At 47.7% G+C, this 19,203-nt stretch overlaps 2 protein-coding genes across 2 annotated transcripts in view; one reads left to right on the top strand and one right to left on the bottom strand.

Moving 5' to 3' along the window:
- ATL1 (atlastin GTPase 1) overlaps positions 1 to 4,333 on the top strand; it is a 32,943-nt gene extending 28,610 nt beyond the window's left edge. Inside the window, exon 13 of the mRNA XM_079307860.1 lies at positions 2,833 to 4,333. Within this exon, the coding sequence (XP_079163986.1) occupies positions 2,833 to 2,922 (90 nt within the window). The 3' untranslated portion in view covers positions 2,923 to 4,333. The remainder of the gene's footprint in view (positions 1 to 2,832) is intronic.
- SAV1 (salvador family WW domain containing protein 1) lies at positions 3,562 to 18,970 on the bottom strand. Its single transcript, XM_079307868.1, has 5 exons — positions 18,663 to 18,970; positions 16,750 to 17,187; positions 9,739 to 10,009; positions 7,117 to 7,266; positions 3,562 to 4,669 (listed from the first exon to the last, which is right to left on the bottom strand). The coding sequence occupies exons 1-5, from the start codon at positions 18,754 to 18,756 to the stop codon at positions 4,474 to 4,476; spliced, it is 1,149 nt and encodes a 382-aa protein (XP_079163994.1). The 5' UTR covers positions 18,757 to 18,970; the 3' UTR covers positions 3,562 to 4,473.
- Between the last annotated feature and the right edge of the window lie 233 nt (positions 18,971 to 19,203).

Genomic DNA, 19,203 nt, shown 5'->3' with positions numbered 1-19,203 from the left:
TAAAGCAAATTCTGAGGCTGCAGGAATCCAAACTCAGTGTGTGAAACAGGCAGGGAAAAACAGCAACCCCCAAATGCCTCCCTCATAACCCACATGAGCGATTTAATACAGCTCAGGGGGGATGAGGTGCTTGAAAAATTGGAATTACAGAGTCACAGAATATCCTGGGCTGGAAGAGATCCACAGGGATCATTCAGTCCAACTCCTGTCCCTGCACAGACCCCCCAACATTCCCACCCTGGGCATCCCTGAGAGCTTTTCCCAAACATTCCTGGAGCTCTGGGAATGTCCCCATTCCCTGGGGAGCCTGGGCAGTGCCAGCACCTCTGGAACCTTTCCTGAAATCCAACCCAAAGCTCCCCTGGCACAGCTCCAGCCCTTCCCTGGATCCCAAACCCGTGGGCTGGAGCCCTTTGTGTGTTGGACACTTGACCCAACAGTGCTGAATGCAGAAAATCAGGATTCCCTGGGATGAGGATTCCCTGGGTTTGGGATTCCCTGGATCTGGGATTCCCTGAATTTGGGATTCTCTGGGTTTGGGATTCCCTAGGATGGGGATTCCCTGGCTTTGGGATTCCTTAGATCTGGGATTCCCTGGGTTTGGGATTCCCTAGACTGGAGATTCTCTAGATTGGAAATTCCCTGGGCTTGAGATTCCCAGGGATGGAGATTCCCTAGATTTGGGATTCCCAGGGATGGGGATTTCCTAGGTTTGGGATTCTCTGGGTTTGGGATTCCCTAGATTTGGGATTCCCAGAGATGAGGATTCCCTGGGTTTGAGATTCCCTAGATTTTGGATTCCCTAAGTTTGGGATTCCCCAGGATGGGGATTCCCTGGGTTTGGGATTCCCTGGGCTTGGGATTCCCCGGGCTTGGGATTCCCAGGAATGGGGATTCCCTATGTTTGGGATTCCCTGGGTTTGGGATTCCCTGGGTTTGGGATTCCCCTGGGTTTGGGATTCCCTGGGTTTGGGATTCCCTGGGTTTGGGATTCCCTAGATCTGGGATTCCCCGTGTTGGGGATTCCCGTGTTGGGGTTCCCGGTGTTCGGGTTTCCCCGTGTTCGGGATTCCCGTGTTCGGGGTTCCCGTGTTGGGGGTTCCCGTGTTTGGGATTCCCGTGTTCGGGGTTCCCGTGTTGGGGGTTCCCGGTGTTCAGGATTCCCGGTGTTTGGGGTTCCCGTGTTGGGGGTTCCCGGTGTTCAGGATTCCCGGTGTTTGGGGTTCCCGTGTTTGGGATTCCCGTGTTGGGGGTTCCCGGTGTTCGGGATTCCCGGTGTTCGGGATTCCCCGTGTTGGGGGTTCCCGGTGTTCGGGGTTCCCGGTGTTCGGGGTTCCCGGTGTTCGGGATTCCCGGTGTTCAGGATTCCCGGTGTTTGGGGTTCCCGGTGTTCAGGATTCCCGTGTTGGGGTTCCCGGTGTTGGGGGTTCCCGTGTTGGGGTTCCCGGTGTTCAGGATTCCCGGTGTTTGGGGTTCCCGTGTTGGGGGTTCCCGTGTTGGGGTTCCCGTGTTGGGGGTTCCAGGTGTTCGGGATTCCCGTGTTGGGGGTTCCCGGTGTTCAGGATTCCCGGTGTTCAGGATTCCCGGTGTTCAGGATTCCCGTGTTGGGGTTCCCGTGTTGGGGGTTCCCGGTGTTCGGGATTCCCGTGTTGGGGGTTCCCGGTGTTCGGGATTCCCGTGTTCGGGATTCCCGTGTTTGGGGTTCCCGGTGTTGGGGGTTCCCGGTGTTCAGGATTCCCGGTGTTCAGGATTCCCGGTGTTTGGGGTTCCCGGTGTTCAGGATTCCCGGTGTTCAGGATTCCCGGTGTTTGGGATTCCCGGTGTTTGGGGTTCCCGTGTTCAGGATTCCCGGTGTTCAGGATTCCCGGTGTTGGGGGTTCCCGGTGTTTGGGGTTCCCGTGTTTGGGATTCCCGGTGTTCAGGGTTCCCGGTGTTCGGGATTCCCGGTGTTTGGGGTTCCCGTGTTCAGGATTCCCGGTGTTCAGGGTTCCCGGTGTTTGGGGTTCCCGGTGTTCAGGATTCCCGGTGTTCAGGATCCCCGTGTCGGGGTTCCCGTGTTGGGGGTTCCCGTGTTTGGGGTTCCCGTGTTCAGGATTCCCGGTGTTTGGGATTCCCGGTGTTTGGGGTTCCCGTGTTCAGGATTCCCGGTGTTGGGGATCCCCGTGTCGGGGTTCCCGTGTTGGGGGTTCCCGTGTTTGGGGTTCCCGTGTTCAGGATTCCCGGTGTTGGGGGTTCCAGGTGTTCGGGATTCCCGGTGTTCAGGATTCCCGGTGTTCAGGATTCCCGTGTTGGGGGTTCCCGTGTTCGGGGTTCCCGGTGTTCAGGATTCCCGGTGTTCGGGATTCCCGGTGTTTGGGGTTCCCGGTGTTCAGGATTCCCGGTGTTCAGGATTCCCGGTGTTTGGGGTTCCCGGTGTTCAGGATTCCCGGTGTTTGGGGTTCCCGTGTTCAGGATTCCCGGTGTTCGGGATTCCCGTGTCGGGGTTCCCGTGTTGGGGGTTCCCGTGTTGGGGTTCCCGGTGTTCAGGATTCCCGGTGTTCGGGATTCCCGGTGTTCAGGATTCCCGGTGTTGGGGATCCCCGTGTCGGGGTTCCCGTGTCGGGGTTCCCGGTGTTCAGGATTCCCGGTGTTCGGGATTCCCGGTGTTCAGGATTCCCGGTGTTGGGGATCCCCGTGTCGGGGTTCCCGTGTCGGGGTTCCCGGTGTTTGGGGTTCCCGTGTTCAGGATTCCCGGTGTTCGGGATCCCCGTGTCGGGGTTCCCGTGCTGGGGACTGCCAGCAGTGAGCCTGGCGGGCGGTTCGGGGCTGCAGTGACGCTGTGTCCCCCCGCAGGCCTTGTTCAAGCTGTACAGCGCGGCCGCCACGCACAGAGCGCTGCAGCCGCCGCCGCCCGCGCCCGCCGGCCCCAGGAAGCGGCTCTAGGAGCGCGCCCGGCCCGCGGCACCGCCCGGCTCCGGCCCCTCGGGAAGCCTTATCCCGATTAGCCACCACCGAGGAAACCACCATTGACGTGATACCACGACTAAAAAGGCCGAAGCTTATCCAAAAGCCAATTTGTTTCAGGTACTTGAAGAAGTTATAACATGTAACCACGTTATTTTTTTTTTTTTCCTTCGTTTAACTGTTCGATGACATAATTAAAATGTATTAACTTGCTTTATCAGACACTGTAAGGGCACTTCTGCTATGGTCTGTGAACGGTGCTGTTTGTCTGCACAAAGTGTCACTTTGTAGCTGTGCTGGAGGAAGTTTCACTGTATTTCTGTACATATTTATCCATGATAGTGCATAGGATGTGTGGTACAGTTCTATTCTTTTATTGTCAGGACTATTAAAGTTTGCTTTTGGTTCCTAAGAAGTTGGTTCTACAGGGAAAAGTTATTTATTAATCTAGGCAAGAGCTTCTCCTCTGGGGTTTTTTGTGTGTTTGGTTTGATTTGGGATTTCAGAGTTGTGAGGGTCGGACCCAGAGCTTTGATCCTCTCAAGCCCATGGGCTTTTCCTGCTGCTAAGAAGGGTTTATTTGATATTCTAAAAGCCACAAATCACTCACACAAACCCTTCTTCCAACAAAATGATTTTTATTGAATTCACAGGATTTACAGGAAATGTACTTTTTTGTCTGCAGTGTTTATTGCACTGAAAAGAACCCATAAATAACATATCAGGACAATTAATGAACCAAATGAAATTATTGGAGAGGGTAACTGGACAATTAAAAAAATTCCACAAGTGAGGAGCTTTAAGACAAAAGCTCATTAAAAAAACCACCAGTAATTGCTGTTACATCCCTGATTTTGCCCGTGGGGTGGCACAGGGGGTCAGCAGTGCTACTGCCTTTCCACTGGAGCGGGTCAGGTCTGGGAAATGCAGGATCAAAACCACTCTGCTTAGAGATCTTGGTCTTTAGGAAGGTACAAGTGTTTCCCCTCTGAGTAATCTGTGTGAAAATGAGGAGTAAATCTGGAGGATTAATGAGCTAAAGTAAAAAATAAGGCAACTCAGGCTTCACTTGTGTGAAGCACTCGGCTCTGAAGGTGAGATCAGCTCCTGGGTGGGTGAACAGCCCCGGGGCTGGTTCTGTACATTAAAGCTGTAAACAAAGAGCAGAGCTCTCTCAGGAGAGGGATCCCAAATCCCCAGGGAAGGAAACACCCTGAACGAGGCATCTGGATTTGGACAACGTTTGGAAGCCAGGACATGACAGTAAAAAAACCACAGAGCCAGCTTTTAATACTGCAGCTGACTGGCAGGAGAGAGATCAAGGAGCAAGGGACCGACGTGGAACTGCCACGTTCTCAGGATAACAAAACTACTCCCGGCACGGGGTGGGGAGGGGGGAAAAAAAAATTTAACAAATTAACAAACAATTTCCTCTTTTTATAAACAACACATAATACATGTAGAAAAATACTCAAGAGGATAATAACCAAGGTGCAACGTCAACAGAAATCAGCTGCCTGTAGGGGGCGCTCAGTAGTTGGCGTGCTGCGCGTACCACTGCTGGCGCTGCTGGCGCTGCTCCAGCTCCCCCAGCAGCGCCTGCCGGAACGCCTCGTACAGCTTCACGATGCGCTCCAGCTCCTTCATGAACAGCAGCTTCAGCATCCCCTGGTACGTGTCCAGGTCACCCAGCTGGAACAGCTCCCACTTCAGGATGTGGTCGTACCTAGGGAACAGCGGGGGGTTTAATCCAGGGTGGTGAATGAGCTGGGAAATGGGGCAACCCCTCCTGACACAACAAAGAGCTGCAGCACACAGGAGATCCCATTAAAGGAGCAGGATAAACCAGGAAAACACAGCTGGGGGTGCTCAGCTGGAGAGGAGAAGGATCCAGGGAGAGCTCAGAGCCTGAAGGGATCCAGGAGAGCTGGAGAGGGACTGGGGACAAGGGCTGGAGGGACAGGACACAGGGAATGGGACACTGCCAGAGGGCAGGGATGGCTGGGATAGTGGGAATTGGGAATTCTTTCCTGTGAGGGTTGAAGGTTTCCCAGATTTGCTGTGGCTGCCCCTGGATCCCTGGCAGTGTCCCAGGCCAGGCTGGGTGGGGTTGGAGCAGCCTGGGACAGGGGAAGGTGTCCCTGCCAGGGCAGGGGTGGCTTTAGAGTCCCTTCCACACCAAACCACTCTGGGATTCTAAGGAAATGCATTTTGGAGCATTGAAAGCAATCCCAGCACAAGACACCTGGAATGTTTACTGTAAAATATCTGTTAAAATCAGAGTAACACAGAAAAATGAATTATTTCAGCAGCTCAGGTCCCTCCCAGAAGATGGGACACTGCTGACCTTCCCTCTCAATCAGCTGTAATGAGTTCTTGGCTGCTTAACCTCTCCAATTAACCCCTCCTGGTTAATTAGCAGCAGGAATCTACAACAGATATTTAATGCAAACCCTGATGTGGTTCCACCTTCATTTCCTGCTTTTCCCTCACACAATCCACCCAAAATGTGATTTCTCAGCTTGGAAATAGGGAGCTGCTGCTGTGACTATTCCAGATCAGGAGAAACTCGTGGAATAATGGAATTATCTGATGCAGCTGAGGCACAGGAGAAGATGGATTCACCTGAGTGGAGGCTGAAATATCAGTGAATTTATGGAAATAAACTGCATTCCCCACTGAAAGGTCATCACAGAAGCACCAGGACCTGCAGGTGACTTCCAAAGATGCTTTGAGGAATTTTAAGAATTCATTAAAACTTATCACAGATTCTATAAACTTCCTGAAGAACAGCTTCTGTACTGAAATTATCCCTAATCCTGACTGGCTGCACTGCTACAATCATTTTTTCTCCCCTAGAAAAGGAGAAATAACAAAATGCAGCAAGATAAAACCAATTATTTCAGTGCAAAACTGTGCTGATAATTAAAAATATACAAATTTGTCTCATGCTACTTGATATAAAGAAATCCCAGATGAATTGTTTAATTTATCTTATGCTTGTTTCTCAAATTCTCAAGAAAATATCCAAAAGAATCCACACAACACTGGCTGAACTATTTAAATGTACATTTAAATTGCCTGGATGTGCTAAAGACCTAAATAAAGGAATGGATCTGCAAGTATTTCTAGGAAACAAATCCTACAGGCTGCAGGAAGTAAGTGTGGAGCCTCAGTGTACTTAGGGGATTTTAGGGCAATTTAAATCTTTATGGGGCTGGCAAACCCAGCAGGCACAAGAAATAATAAAACTCATTCAAATTGCAGTTACTAGGAGCAGGTAATAAGAGAATTTTTTTTAGTGGAAGTCACTGAACATTTGCAGTTACAGTCTGACCTCACTGCTATAAAATTGAGTTTCTCCATATTCTCCTTATGAATAGCATATGATTTAATAATTATTAAACCAGAAAATCTCATTTTTTTATGCTGACTCAAACCTTTTTTTGGTGGAGACTCCTTCTTCCTGCAGCAGATTTCTTTACAAAATGACTTTTTATTACCACTTAGTTTTTAATTCAATTTCTTGAACAGAAATAGAAATGAACATGTCAGCCAGAATTTGGTCTAAAGAGCTGGAAAGGGACTTTGGACAAGGGATGGAGGGAAGAACAAGGGAATAGATTTAAGCTGGAAAAAGGTAAATTTAGGTCGGATATTAGGAAGAAATTGTTCCCTGGGAGGGTGGCTGCCCCTGGATCCTTTACAGTGCCCAAAACCAGGCTGGACATTGGGCTTGGAGCAGCCTGGGACAGTGGGAGGTGTCCCTGCCATGGAAATGGATGATTTTTAAGTTCCTTCCAACCCAAACCACTTCACAATTCTATGATTTAAAACTCTTAAAGGTGAAGCAAAAGCTGTGCTGCTTAAAAAGAAATAAAAGAGACACTAGGAAGCTCCACCCTAAAAAGGTTTCACATATTTTCTGAGCACGTGGTACCACTCTTGCAAATAATCTGCAATCACAACACACCCTTCCCTGTGTGACAGAGCTTTCTGCCAGCTGGGTGAATGCAAGAAGCCATCACTTCAAGGAGTGCCTGACAGAAAGCACAGCCATGTGACAAACAGTGGTACAGGCTGATGCTGTCACCCTCAGCTGCAGGGCAGCAGCAGCAGCGCAGGGAGCCGCAGGAACGGCTCTGTTTGTTTGTTTGTTTGTTTCAGACTCACTTGACGGGAGCGCGGGCGTAGACCTGCAGCCAGTCGGGGATGTCGGCGCTGTGGTAGGGGTTGGCAGGCACCAGCAGCGCCTGGCTGCGCTCTGCCGGCTGCGCCTGGTACGACACCGACAGCGGCGGCGGCTGCTCGTAGCGGGGCACGCTGCGGAGGGGACAGCACGGTCAGCGCAGGGACAGGGACTGGGACTGGGACAGGGACAGGACAGGGACTGGGACGGGGACAGGACAGGGACAGCACGGTCAGCGCAGGGACAGGGACTGGGACTGGGACGGGGACAGGGACTGGGACAGCACAGGGACAGGACAGGGACAGTACAGGGACAGTGCAGGGACAGGGACTGGGACGGGGACAGGGACAGGGACAGTGCAGGGACTGGGACAGGGACAGGGACAGGACAGGGACAGCATGGTCAGCGCAGGGACTGGGACTGGGACAGCACAGGAACAGGGACGGGGACAGGGACAGCACGGTCAGCGCAGGGACTGGGACTGGGACAGCACAGGGACAGGGACAGGGACGGGGACAGGGACAGGGACAGGGACAGTGCAGGGACTGGGACAGCACAGGGACAGGGACAGGGACAGTGCAGGGACTGGGACAGCACAGGGACAGGGACAGGGACAGCACAGGGACTGGGACAGCACAGGGACAGGGACAGCGCAGGGACAGGGACAGTGCAGGGACAGGGACAGTGCAGGGACTGGGACAGCACAGGGACAGCACAGGGACAGGGACAGTGCAGGGACAGGGACAGTGCAGGGACGGGGACAGCACAGGGACAGGGTCAGTGCAGGGACTGGGACAGCACAGGGACAGGGACAGTGCAGGGACAGGGACAGTGCAGGGACAGGGTCAGTGCAGGGACTGGGACAGCACAGGGACAGGGACAGCGCAGGGACAGGGACAGTGCAGGGACAGGGACAGCACAGGGACAGGGACAGTGCAGGGACAGGGACTGGGACAGTGCAGGGACAGGACAGGGACAGGGACAGCACAGGGACAGTGCAGGGACAGGGACAGTCAGGGACAGGGACAGCACAGGGACAGTGCAGGGACAGGGACAGTCAGGGACAGGGACAGCACAGGGACAGTGCAGCGACTGGGACAGCACAGGGACTGGGACAGCGCAGGGACAGGGACAGTGCAGGGACAGGGACAGCACAGGGACAGGGTCAGTGTGAGCACAAGGACAAGGACTGAAACAGGGTCAGCACAGGGACAGTATCCCTTCAGCTGTGTGGGGACAGGGACAGTGTAGGGACAGGGTCAGAGTCAGTGTCACCTCAACTGTGTGAGCATAGGGCAGGGACAGTCAGTGTCACCTCAGTGTGAGCACAGGGACGGGGTCAGTGTAGGGACAGGGACAGCGTCAACTCAGGGTGAGCACAGGGACAGTATGGGGTCAGTGTCACCTGAGTGTGAGGACAGGGGCACAAACAGGAATAAGGTCAATGTGAGCACAGGGACAGGAACAGTCAGTGTCACCTCAGGGTGAGCACAGGGAAAGGGTCAGTATGGGGAGAGGGACAGGGTCAGTGTCACCTCAGTGTGAGCACAGGGACAGGAACAGGGTCACCTCAGTGTAGGGACAGGGACAGGAACAGGGTCAGGGTGAGCACAGGGACAGGGTCAGTGTGGGCACAGGGACAGGAACAGGGCCACCTCACTGTGAGCACAGGGACAGGGACACCTCCTTTGTAAGCACACTGCACACAGGGACAGTGTCACAGGGACAGTGTCACCTCCCTGTGAGCACCCTGCACACACTGCAGCCATTCACTCCTGAACATCTCACAGGGACCCATCAGTGCAAAGGCTGCTGCTGCAATCTCCCGTGGGTGTTGCCTCAGCAGCCCAGCACTGAACAATGTGCTGCTGCTATTTTGGTTGAATTCACCTCAGCCCCACTCACCAGAGAACAACAAAGCTCTGGAGCTGTTTTTGAAACATTTCAGAAGTACTGATTCCCAAAATCCACCATTTAATGAGTTAGAACAGAGGTATTCATGCAGCAGCTGATCACAGTTACTCCATATAAAGACATTCCCATATATTTATGTTTTGTGCCACAAGTTCAAGAACTTTCTCTTCCTGGGTATCAGCAGGACTGAGCAACAGAAAATAACTAACAGTTGGATTTGGTGTGTATTAGCAATTAACTGTTAAATTTGGTGTATATTAACAATTAACAGATTTGGTGCACATTGACAACTAACTGTCAATTTGGTGTGTATTAACAATTAACATTAGATTTGGTGTTTATTAATTTTACTATGAAATCACGAGTAGCTGAAACGCCCATTTTCATTCCAGACAAGGCTTAATTCACGTTTCAGATGTTCAGAGCATCTCCAGGCACATCAGATCAAATTTCCTTCCAGTTTCCAGTTCAATTCTGTTCTCACAATTTAGCTGTTTTACTGACAGCTGCTCTGTTTGATTTAGGAGCACCATCCTGCTTCTAACCTTGAAACCTGAGAAACCCAAACCTTGAAACCCGAACCGCTAAAAATCCCAGAACCACGCTGAAAATAAGATTTTTTTTTTTTTGTTTGATGCAAAGCCAGCTCCTCAACACTAAACACAGGGGGAGCAGGGAGGGGTGAGGCTGACCTGGGAGCACAGGGGTGCTTGTACTGAGCCCTTTTGTTGATGTGATCCACGTAGTAAACGCCGAACTCGGCCGACTCCACGCGCTCCCAGCCCGGCGGGAGCCCCTCCCTCTCCAGGGGGTGGCTCCAGTGGGTTGTGTTGGTGTTGTGGTCGATGAAATATTTCCTTCCTCTGATAGTCCAGTCCACTGACCAGCCAGGAGGAAGAGGTAAATCTTCAGAACTATGATTTGTTAAGTTTCCTAAAGATGTAGCAGCGACTCTCCCGATGCCTGTAACAAAAGGAGATGGGGGTTTAGGGAAAGATTTACAGAAATTATAATTAAATTGTTATGGCTGCTTCATTTATCAACAAAGGAAAAACCCACAAATCAAACCCACAGCTCTGTTTCAAGTTAAAGTCAGAAATTAAAACTATCCACAAAAATCACTGAGTCCCAACACAGCTTTTCAGGTGAACCAGTCAAGACCAGAACAGGACGAGGTAGAACAAGAGAGGAGGGACAAGCAGGGTTGGGGTCCAAGAGCTGACAGGAATCAGCAACTGATTCAACTCCCACCTTTTCCCAGAAAACACCACATTTGGGGTTTATCCATCACTAAATTTAAGAGACTGCTCACCAGCACCTTGAATTTGAATATGAGATTTGAATATGTGATTTGTTGTAACACACAGTTTTTACAAACTAGCAGGTGAGAGCTGAGTACAGAAACAGCTCCTGTCCCATCCCTAACCAGGAATATTTGGGAAGCTGGGTGAAGTAAAAGCCAGATGAGCAAGTGCAGAAAATTCATAAAAAACCACCCCCAAGACACTCAGCCACAAAAACCCAGTGAGATAATCGAGAATTTTTCAGGTTTCATTCCATCCCTGGGAATTCTTTAGCTCCTGGATGTGCTGGGCTAAATTCAACTCTCTTTTAAATTTCTTTTTAAATCAACTCTCTTCTAAAATTCTTTTCAAGGAGTTCCCTCCAGTCCCTCACAGTTCTATAGTTAAACACTCCCTGGTTTTAAAGAAATTTCACTCCCACAGCCAAATGCATCTATTCAACCCCATTATCACCAGTTTGTGTCACTATTTCCCACAGCCAGCAGAAGGGATTTGGGAGCCACTTTTCCCACTTTTTAGAAGTCAGAAATCATCCCCCACACACATTTACTGACAGGAATACACCCTCTCCTCTTTTTGTTCATTAACAGTATTTTTGTGTGGTTATTTTTTGAGAGAAGGGAAAGGCAGAGTTTCTCTCATCTAAAATGACAGCCTGAAACCTGGGTGAGCTATATCCTAACCAAATATAATAATAATTGAAAATAAAGTTCCAGGAAGGCTCCAAAACAACTGGATAAATAAAAAATAAATTAAACATCCTCCTGAGTACTGTTCTTAAAAACTTTGTGCTCATCCATAAATCTTTTTCCAGCTTTGTCATGTTCTGAAATGTTTGGCCTTGAAGGATTTCCTCTTGTACTTACCCACTTGTCAGCATTATAAAGGGAAGCTGATGGCTGTGTCCATCTTTAATTTGGATTATTGAACAATTAATTCCTAGAATTAACTCCAGAGAAAAGAAACACCCTGGAGGTTTCCTGACCTTTGGAAGGGCTGGGGCAGGAAGCTCCTTCAGCCCCTCATGCCACTGACAAAATACAAACATTTCAGTTTTTGAGAATGCTGGGCTCGGCTGAACAATCCAGGATTTTTCCCAATGAAATGAATCTTTGGGATGTGATTTTATGGATATAATAGTGATTGTTAACTCACCACTGCCAGGAGATCTGAACACACAAATCTGGCTGGGGGAAAAAAAAAATCCTGATTTTTCTGTTTACTGGTAAAACCTGCATATCCCTGTATTTTTCTTAATGTTCCTCCTCCTTAAATTCTGGCAGAATATCCATATATATTTATTTTTACTGAAGGAAATGGTTAATGCTTCCCAACATTTGGAAGAGGTGCCTCTGCACTGTAGTTTTCCTCCCAATACCAGCTAATTTTTAATTTCCAAGAGATAAAGAACAAAAATAACACCAGATCACAAATATTTCATCCACTCCTTTTGCCATTTTGATTTCATATATGAAGAAGCAAAGGCAAAAGATTAAAATAAACTTGTACAGATGTAGAAATTACCAGTTTTAAACAATATTCCATGGATATAAAAATCAAAGACTTATAAACTGATGGTAGTAACTATCATTTTTTTTTCCTTTTATCACAGATTATATTGAATATTCTCTCTGCTGGAAGCTTTAAGATGTTGATATTCATGGACCCTTAAGGCCATCAACCCACTGTGGCATGAAAATCAATAATGAGTACAATTTAGATTTTTTTTCCTATCAAATTATTTTTTTAGAGATCAAAGGAAATGGTCTGTTGGTTTTCCTGATGTTCCTTTGTAGGAGGATGGACACACACATAAGAGAAAAATCTCTTCCTATAGTTTTGAACAGTAAGAGAAGAGGAAAATTAGCTTATATATATATTTAATATATATACACACACCTGTAATTTCAACAATAAAACTAAACAACACTTGGAAGAATAAATTCCTCTGTGATCTTTTCCAAAGTATAACCCAAAGAAGAAAATTCCAAGACAGCCTGAGCTCATGGATTGCCTTTTCCATGGCAAATTGCCAGAAATTACATTTTCTGCATTTAAATTCCAGGTAAAATCTGAGCCCTAAAACATTTTCACAGCAGCCCAAAGCTCCACACAGGATTTTCCTGCAAGCACCAGATTTATGGATCCCAAATATATAGGAAAGTTTTTTTTTATAAAACATTTGGTGTAAAATCTGGGATTTTCCTGGGATGGAGGATGTGATCCCTACCACAGGATAAACTCAACATGTTCACTGTAACTCTCAGGGTTTTCTTGCTCACACACTCTTTTAGCTGTAACAAAACAAAAATTCTCATTCTTCCTGACTTCCCAAGAAACAGAATTAGTTGAATTATCCACTTTTGCCAAATGTCTCCTTTTCCTTGCTTAGGGATGAGAACTTTCTGGAGTGGCACTATCAAACCTCAAGGATGGTCAACAATTTATTTAAATTTATGCATTTGTAAAACCTTCTCCAAAGGTCTCTTTGAGCTTGTCAAGCCTCATCTGATAATTCTGTTTATAATGTGATATTATAATATAATATATGATACAATGGGTATTTTTTCATTCAGCTGATGCTTTTAAGAAATATCAATGTTGAAATTGAGGCTTTAATTTTCTTTCCATTTTTAAAATACAGCATCTTCAATTTAAGGTTTGAATTGTCAATTTTAACTTTGAGCAGCACATTCCAGTGCACTTTATCAATGCAAAAAGTTCCTTCTCTTCAAAATCTTAATAAAATCACAAGTGTGAACAATCTGTAGTGTGCTCTTCACTCCAGGGAGTTGTGTTTAGGAAGGAACAAAGGAACTGGAAATGATGTCAGTGCTTTCCCAGCCCTGTAAAAGGTTTTTTTTTTTCTGAGGGAACCCTGCCTGGAAAGAAGTCCAAGGCCTTTGGAGCAAAGATTTCCAGGTCAGCAGAGAAATCCCATCAGCAGCATAAAAGGGAAAGAGCAAAACCAGAGGAGGAATCCCCACTTGGGTAGAAAATGCAGAGAAATTTCAGAGCCCAGGAACACCCTTCAGCCAAATTTCCAAGTGTTGAAGAACAAATCTTACAAAACAATATTTAATTAGCTCAGTTGTCCTGAGAGCCTTTTCTCAGGATGCCAAAATCCTCTCCCTTCCCCTCATCAGAGCAGGGTGAAGAGCAGGAAGAGAAGTTGCACAAACTGTTTAATTTTACAAGAGTAATAAACAATAAAATAACAAAAAGTCCCAATAACTTTCCTGCAGCTCCCAGGCCTTCCTAACCCACTCCAAAGCTTCTGAAGGAACTTCCTGAGCACAAGCACCTCTTTTGTTGGTGGGAATGGGGTGTTCCAACCAAGCACAAATCCACAAATAGGAAATGACAGGAAGAACTCTGAAAGAGTCAAGAATTATGCTGCAAAATTCCTGCAAAATCAGCACAAAAGAAGAAAAGGGCAGGAATCCTAATTGTTTAAAAATGAGAGAAGTGTTCACACAGAAAAATAAAAGCATGGCTATTTCAGCTCTAAATCAGTTTCATGTCAATTTGTATTTATTTTACTCTTATACTGAACTAGTTTCCAATTTTTCAGGGGTACAGCTTAACAAGTGAACCAAAAGCAGGCTGAGTTGTCTGTTAAACTGATTTTTTTTTTTTTTTTCTCCTGTGACATCCCAGTGAACTCATCACAATCCACCAGCAGCTTTTACAGAGTTGATGTCAAGCTCAGCAATTTTTCATAGACACAGAAGAATGGTTCAGCTTACCGCTCACACAGGTACAAATAACTCTGAGGTCTTGGTTACAAGTTAGTTCCAATCTACACTGTAGGTATAACTTCAACCACAGACCTCCCCAAAACTTTAACCTAGAAGAGAGGAAAGAGATGGCGAGGAAAGACAGGTAAAGTCTCTTAGAATTCAAAGTTTGAAAAGGATACTAATAAGAAAAAAATCAAAAAAGAAATTAAAAAAAATTTAAGAAACGCCACAGAGGTAGCTAAACATATCAAATTAGGAGGTATCTCAACTGAAAATATTGGTCAGGGAAATCAGCAGCACTGAATTGCTCATTAGAAACAAAGTGAATGGAAATATGGAAAGGAGGAGATGGTAGAAGTGGATCATAATGAGAGAGAAAAGTGACTTGAAGGAGAAATGCCCATGGAAGGACATGGCAATGCCAGAACACAACTGCTGAAAATGCACAGGACTGCCCTAAAGGCCTGGCTGAACACTCTGAAGCCTTGATAAGAAGGGATTTGCAACTTCTCTCCAAATTACAAAGAGGAGAATCTTGGTTTTGAACGAAAGCTGAAATTCACAGGCACCTCTTCACTTCCAGACTGCTCCCAAAAATCATCTCAGTGTGACCACCATGAAGTATCCCCAAAGCAGAACACCTCGTGTTCACCAGGCAGCATTTCCTTGGGAATCCACCCAAAAAATCCCCCCAGAACACACCAGAACTGACCAAGGGGAACTTTGGAGGGAGGGTGGGAGAGGAGGAAAAGGGGACAAGGCAGCATTTACAAAACCAGACTTTTCATTTGGAACTGCAGGCAATTTTGCCATCTCAATGAAGAGAAACAACAATGGAGGAGTAAAGAAAAGTAGTTTAGACAAAGACAGTGAAAGCAACAGGTTCTGGAAATGCAGGAAAAAGAAACAAGGAATTACAGAGAGATTTGGGTAACTCAAGGAAAACACTGAAGGTGTGAAGGCAATGGATGGGTCAAATAAAAAGAAGCTTAATGGTGAGATGAAGGAAGTAACAAAATCCAAAATTTTCTTATTTTGGGACACAATTCTTCTAAGAAAAAGGAAAAGAGGTGTTTAAGAGTTCACATGGAGATGAAAAAAAAAAAAAAAACAGGAAAGAGAAAACACTGGCAATTGAAAGGCTCACCTTTGTCTCTCCCTATGAGTGCACAAGATTAAATACTCACCCATCACAAAACCTGTGCAGAATTTGTTCAAAATATAAATGTTAACAGTATGAGAGTGAATGACCAAACCAAGCAAACAGGAGCAGCTCCTTTATGATTTCCAGGGCTGAAGGGGCACAGGTCAAAAACAGCAGGAAAAAAACTATTTAGGAAGATGTTGCTACAATTGAGCAAAATATGGCTGTGGAGCTCCTTTTAAAAATTTGGTGTATGAAACTCCACTTCCAAGCTAGAGCTCCATTTCTGGGAATCTCCTCAGCAGACACAGCTGCTGTTTAATTCTGAAGGTTACACTGATGGATTGGTTTGTGAAATCCTCCCTCAAACACCCCAGCACAGCCTCCCAGTGCTTGTTACCTGGACCAGGTAAAAGTTTACTGACTGTTGGGTGAGAAACAGCTGGCAGAGATGCAGGGTTTGCACACAAAATCCAGGGAGATACTAACATTTAGAAAAATAAAAGAGGATTGAAATAGCAGGCCTCAAACCCCAGTATTTCAGAATTTCCTGGCTGACATTTCCATTTTTCATGGAGTGTTTCTGTGGTGAGGAAAGCACAAAGCACTTGACAGGTTCTAATCCCACACACCAGGTCAGCTGCATTAAAAGCTGCTGTTCTTCCTGGCAGATTTCTTTTTCTAGACAGGAGATTTATTTTATTAAGACACTAATTACTATTTTGTTTACAGATTATAAGTGACAAAGTATTTCACACTGAAGGTACATTATTTACAGGTTTGAAATGTTGGTTTCAAACTTTTCCTTGGGCATAGTTTTTGAGGTAGCAAATACAGAATCAAGTATTTCAGAAAAGGAATATTTAATGGATTCTTCTTCTCATGCTGATTTGTTTTAGGAAACAAAGGCAAGTTCCAGTGAAACTAAGGGGGGAAAAGGCACATTTACGATTTCAAAACAATTTTAAAAGCTAAAAGAAAGTTGTCAAGGATTAGGAAGTAATTTCAACACTAATTAGATGCCAATTTGCTAATTATACAGAGCAGTCATTCTTCCCTTTGACTATTTATAGGGAATTATTTTAATTATTGGGGTAAAATTCAAACAATGAAATTAAAAATTAAGATGATCAATAATAATAATAGTAGTAATAATGCAATGTTGTAATCTAGAGCTGTTGGTTATTCTCTACATCATGAAAATAGATGTCCCCAAATGAATAAAATTCCTTGCTAGCCAGCAACTGATGTGTAAAGGAGATGTACATATGCTTGGCATTTAAAAACCCAAAACCTGCTTGACCTTACTCTATTTATTTAAGAAAATAATCCTGCTTTAAGTCTGTTTTTCCTTTCTGGATATATATGAACAAACTCTCAATCCTAATTACCCACATCCCAGAAACGCTATGAAAAAGCAACACTGTTCCACACACATGTCCAGACACATCTCTGCACCCCCAACTCTCACCAAAACCCTATTTTTAACAAGAAGCAACAAGGAATCCTTACCTGAAGCGTGCCTCCCATGATTCTGGGACATCCTCTGGAAAAGATCACTGTTGTGTTCATAATACCTGTAGTCGTCGTGCAGGCGCTCGTTCAGCTGCCGCCGCCTCTGGGGCTCGTAGAAATGCTCGTAGAAATAGCCCCGAGCTGCGGCATCGCCGTTCTCCAGCGCGCCGCTGCTTTCTGCCAGGAAGGGCTGCGAGGAGGAGCCGTATTCCCTGGGCACCTCGGCCAGGCTCCGCGCCAGGTAGGAAGGTGCGGACAGTCTGTTGCTCTCTCGCCTCATGATCTCGTGAGGGGGTCTCTGCACCGCAGCTCGGAGGAAGCTCTGGTTCCTGGAAACCATTCCATCGCCGTAGGCAGAGGATGAGGAGTCGGGAGGGCAGATGTCGGTTCGTCTGGGAATGGTCGGGCCGTGGCGGATGAAGGAAGGCATCAGATCTGAGGAGAGGTAACAGCTCTGCCCATGCAGCACCGGCACCGAGCGCGGTGATGTGAACGCTAACACCGAGGAAATCCCCGTGCAGAACCCACTCCAGGCACCGCTAATGCCTGTGATGGTAACGCTGCACAGTGTCCTGCTGCAGCAGAAACCAGCACTGAGCAGTTCTGCCTGTAAAACTGCAGCTGCAGTAAACAAACCAACCCCAAACCCATCAAAAAAACCACACGAGAAAAAAAAAATAATAACCCCAAACCATCCACACTGTGCTGCGGCTACATCAGTCAGGGCTCGTATCTCTCTGTGAGAAGGGTCAGGAAAACCCACATCATCTGGCTGCTACTTCTTTGGGAATGTTGTCCTTACAAGATGTTAATGCCCACAGGACTCCAAGACAAAAAGAAAAAAAAAAAAAAATTCACACTGCCCCCATTAATCCCAAAGTCAGAAACTTGAGCCCGAAAAACGCTGTCCATTCCATACACTCTCAAATTATCATGGAGATATTTCACTTTCTCCTTTAGAATTTCACTGCCTTCTTCCAGTAAGTGAAACATTCCTCCTCTCCCTACTTCTACTTTCCAAATGATGTAAGTAAGTAGTTTCCCACCAGGTAAATCAATACAGACGATAACTTTCATTTAGAATTAGGTTTTTCCTATTATTAATTACTTTTTATTTAAAAAACTCTTACAACTAAAATCTGGTGCATCCCAGAAGGTGTCAGCAATAAATTAATTTATTTATTTATGTGCAAACAAACCCATTTCAGTCTCGGGCTGTCTTCAAAGTCCAACAAAGCCAAACTTAAGCACACTTTCAGTGTGTATTTGTGGTGTCCAGCCCTTGGAGCACAGGGCACCAGAGCCACGGGAAGCATCACAGGTGACCTCAGCAGCTTGAGTCATGGATAGGACCTGAAGCATTCGTTCCCGCAGGGATTTTATGCAAATTCCTTAAATGAGTTATCTCATTTCACAGCGCCCATATGGGGGAAAAAACCCATTCTGTTCTGGAAAGAGCGGGGTTATAGATTCACGGGCTGGGATCCGGAGCTCCCCCAGCCCGTTCCACAGGGACACCCTCCTGTCCAGGCTGCCCCAAACCCATCCAAGCTGCCCCTGCGATCTCCTCGGTTCATTGTAAAACACTGCCTGAACCCCGGCCTGCTGGAACTGAGGAACCGAGCGCCGAGAAAATCATAAAAACCACAAAACCCACCAAGCTCGGGCGCGCCTGCGAACCAACGCGTGCAGCGCTCGCTTTGAAACTCGGGCTTCCTTTGAGTTTTAACTTCCCTCCATCATCTCCCAGAGCTCACAACGGGATTAAACCCACATTTACAGGGAGAAATAACCCCCATACGCAAAACTCCCCCTCACAGCCCTCAGCCGCCAAGGCCGCGCCGCTCCGGGCTGGCCGCACACAAAGGCCTCGGGACGGCCCCTCTGAGCCCCGCAGCCCCGGCACTCACTCCGCAGCAGCGGGCTCGTCTCCTTCTTCACGTACTTCCCCTGCACCTCGCCCGGCTTGGAGAGCTCCGTCCGCGTCTTCTTCCGCGACAGCATCCCACCTCCCGGCCCGCTGCCACCGCCCGCATGCCCGGCGCCGCTCCCCGCTCCGCAGGGCGGGGGGAGGGGGGTCCGGCCGCCCCCGGGGGCCGGGCCGGGACCAGGAGCGGGGTTGGGATCGGGCCGGGGATCGGGCCGGGCCGGGGGGCGCTGAGGGGACGCGGCGGCGCGCGGGGCCTTGTGGGAAGGCGGGGCCGCCGCCCTCCGGCACGGCCGAGGGGCAGCGCAGGGGAGGGGGCGCGGCCACAGCGCCCCCGCGCGGCGGGGAGGGCGCGGCCCCTCACGGGCGGCGGGAGCGGAGAGCAGCGGAGAGAGCAAAGCCCGGGCGAAACAGATCCCGGGGCGAAACAAATCCCGGGGCGAAACAGATCCCGGGACGAAACAAATGCCGGGATAACAGTGTTATAGATGAGAAACAGAAGTCTCCATATGCAGCAAAGTTTA

This window comes from Erithacus rubecula (assembly GCF_903797595.1).
Source record: "Erithacus rubecula genome assembly, chromosome: 6".
Lineage (NCBI taxonomy): Eukaryota > Metazoa > Chordata > Aves > Passeriformes > Muscicapidae > Erithacus > Erithacus rubecula.
Note: the sequence above shows the minus strand (reverse complement) of the source record. Positions and strands in the feature narration are given on the sequence as shown.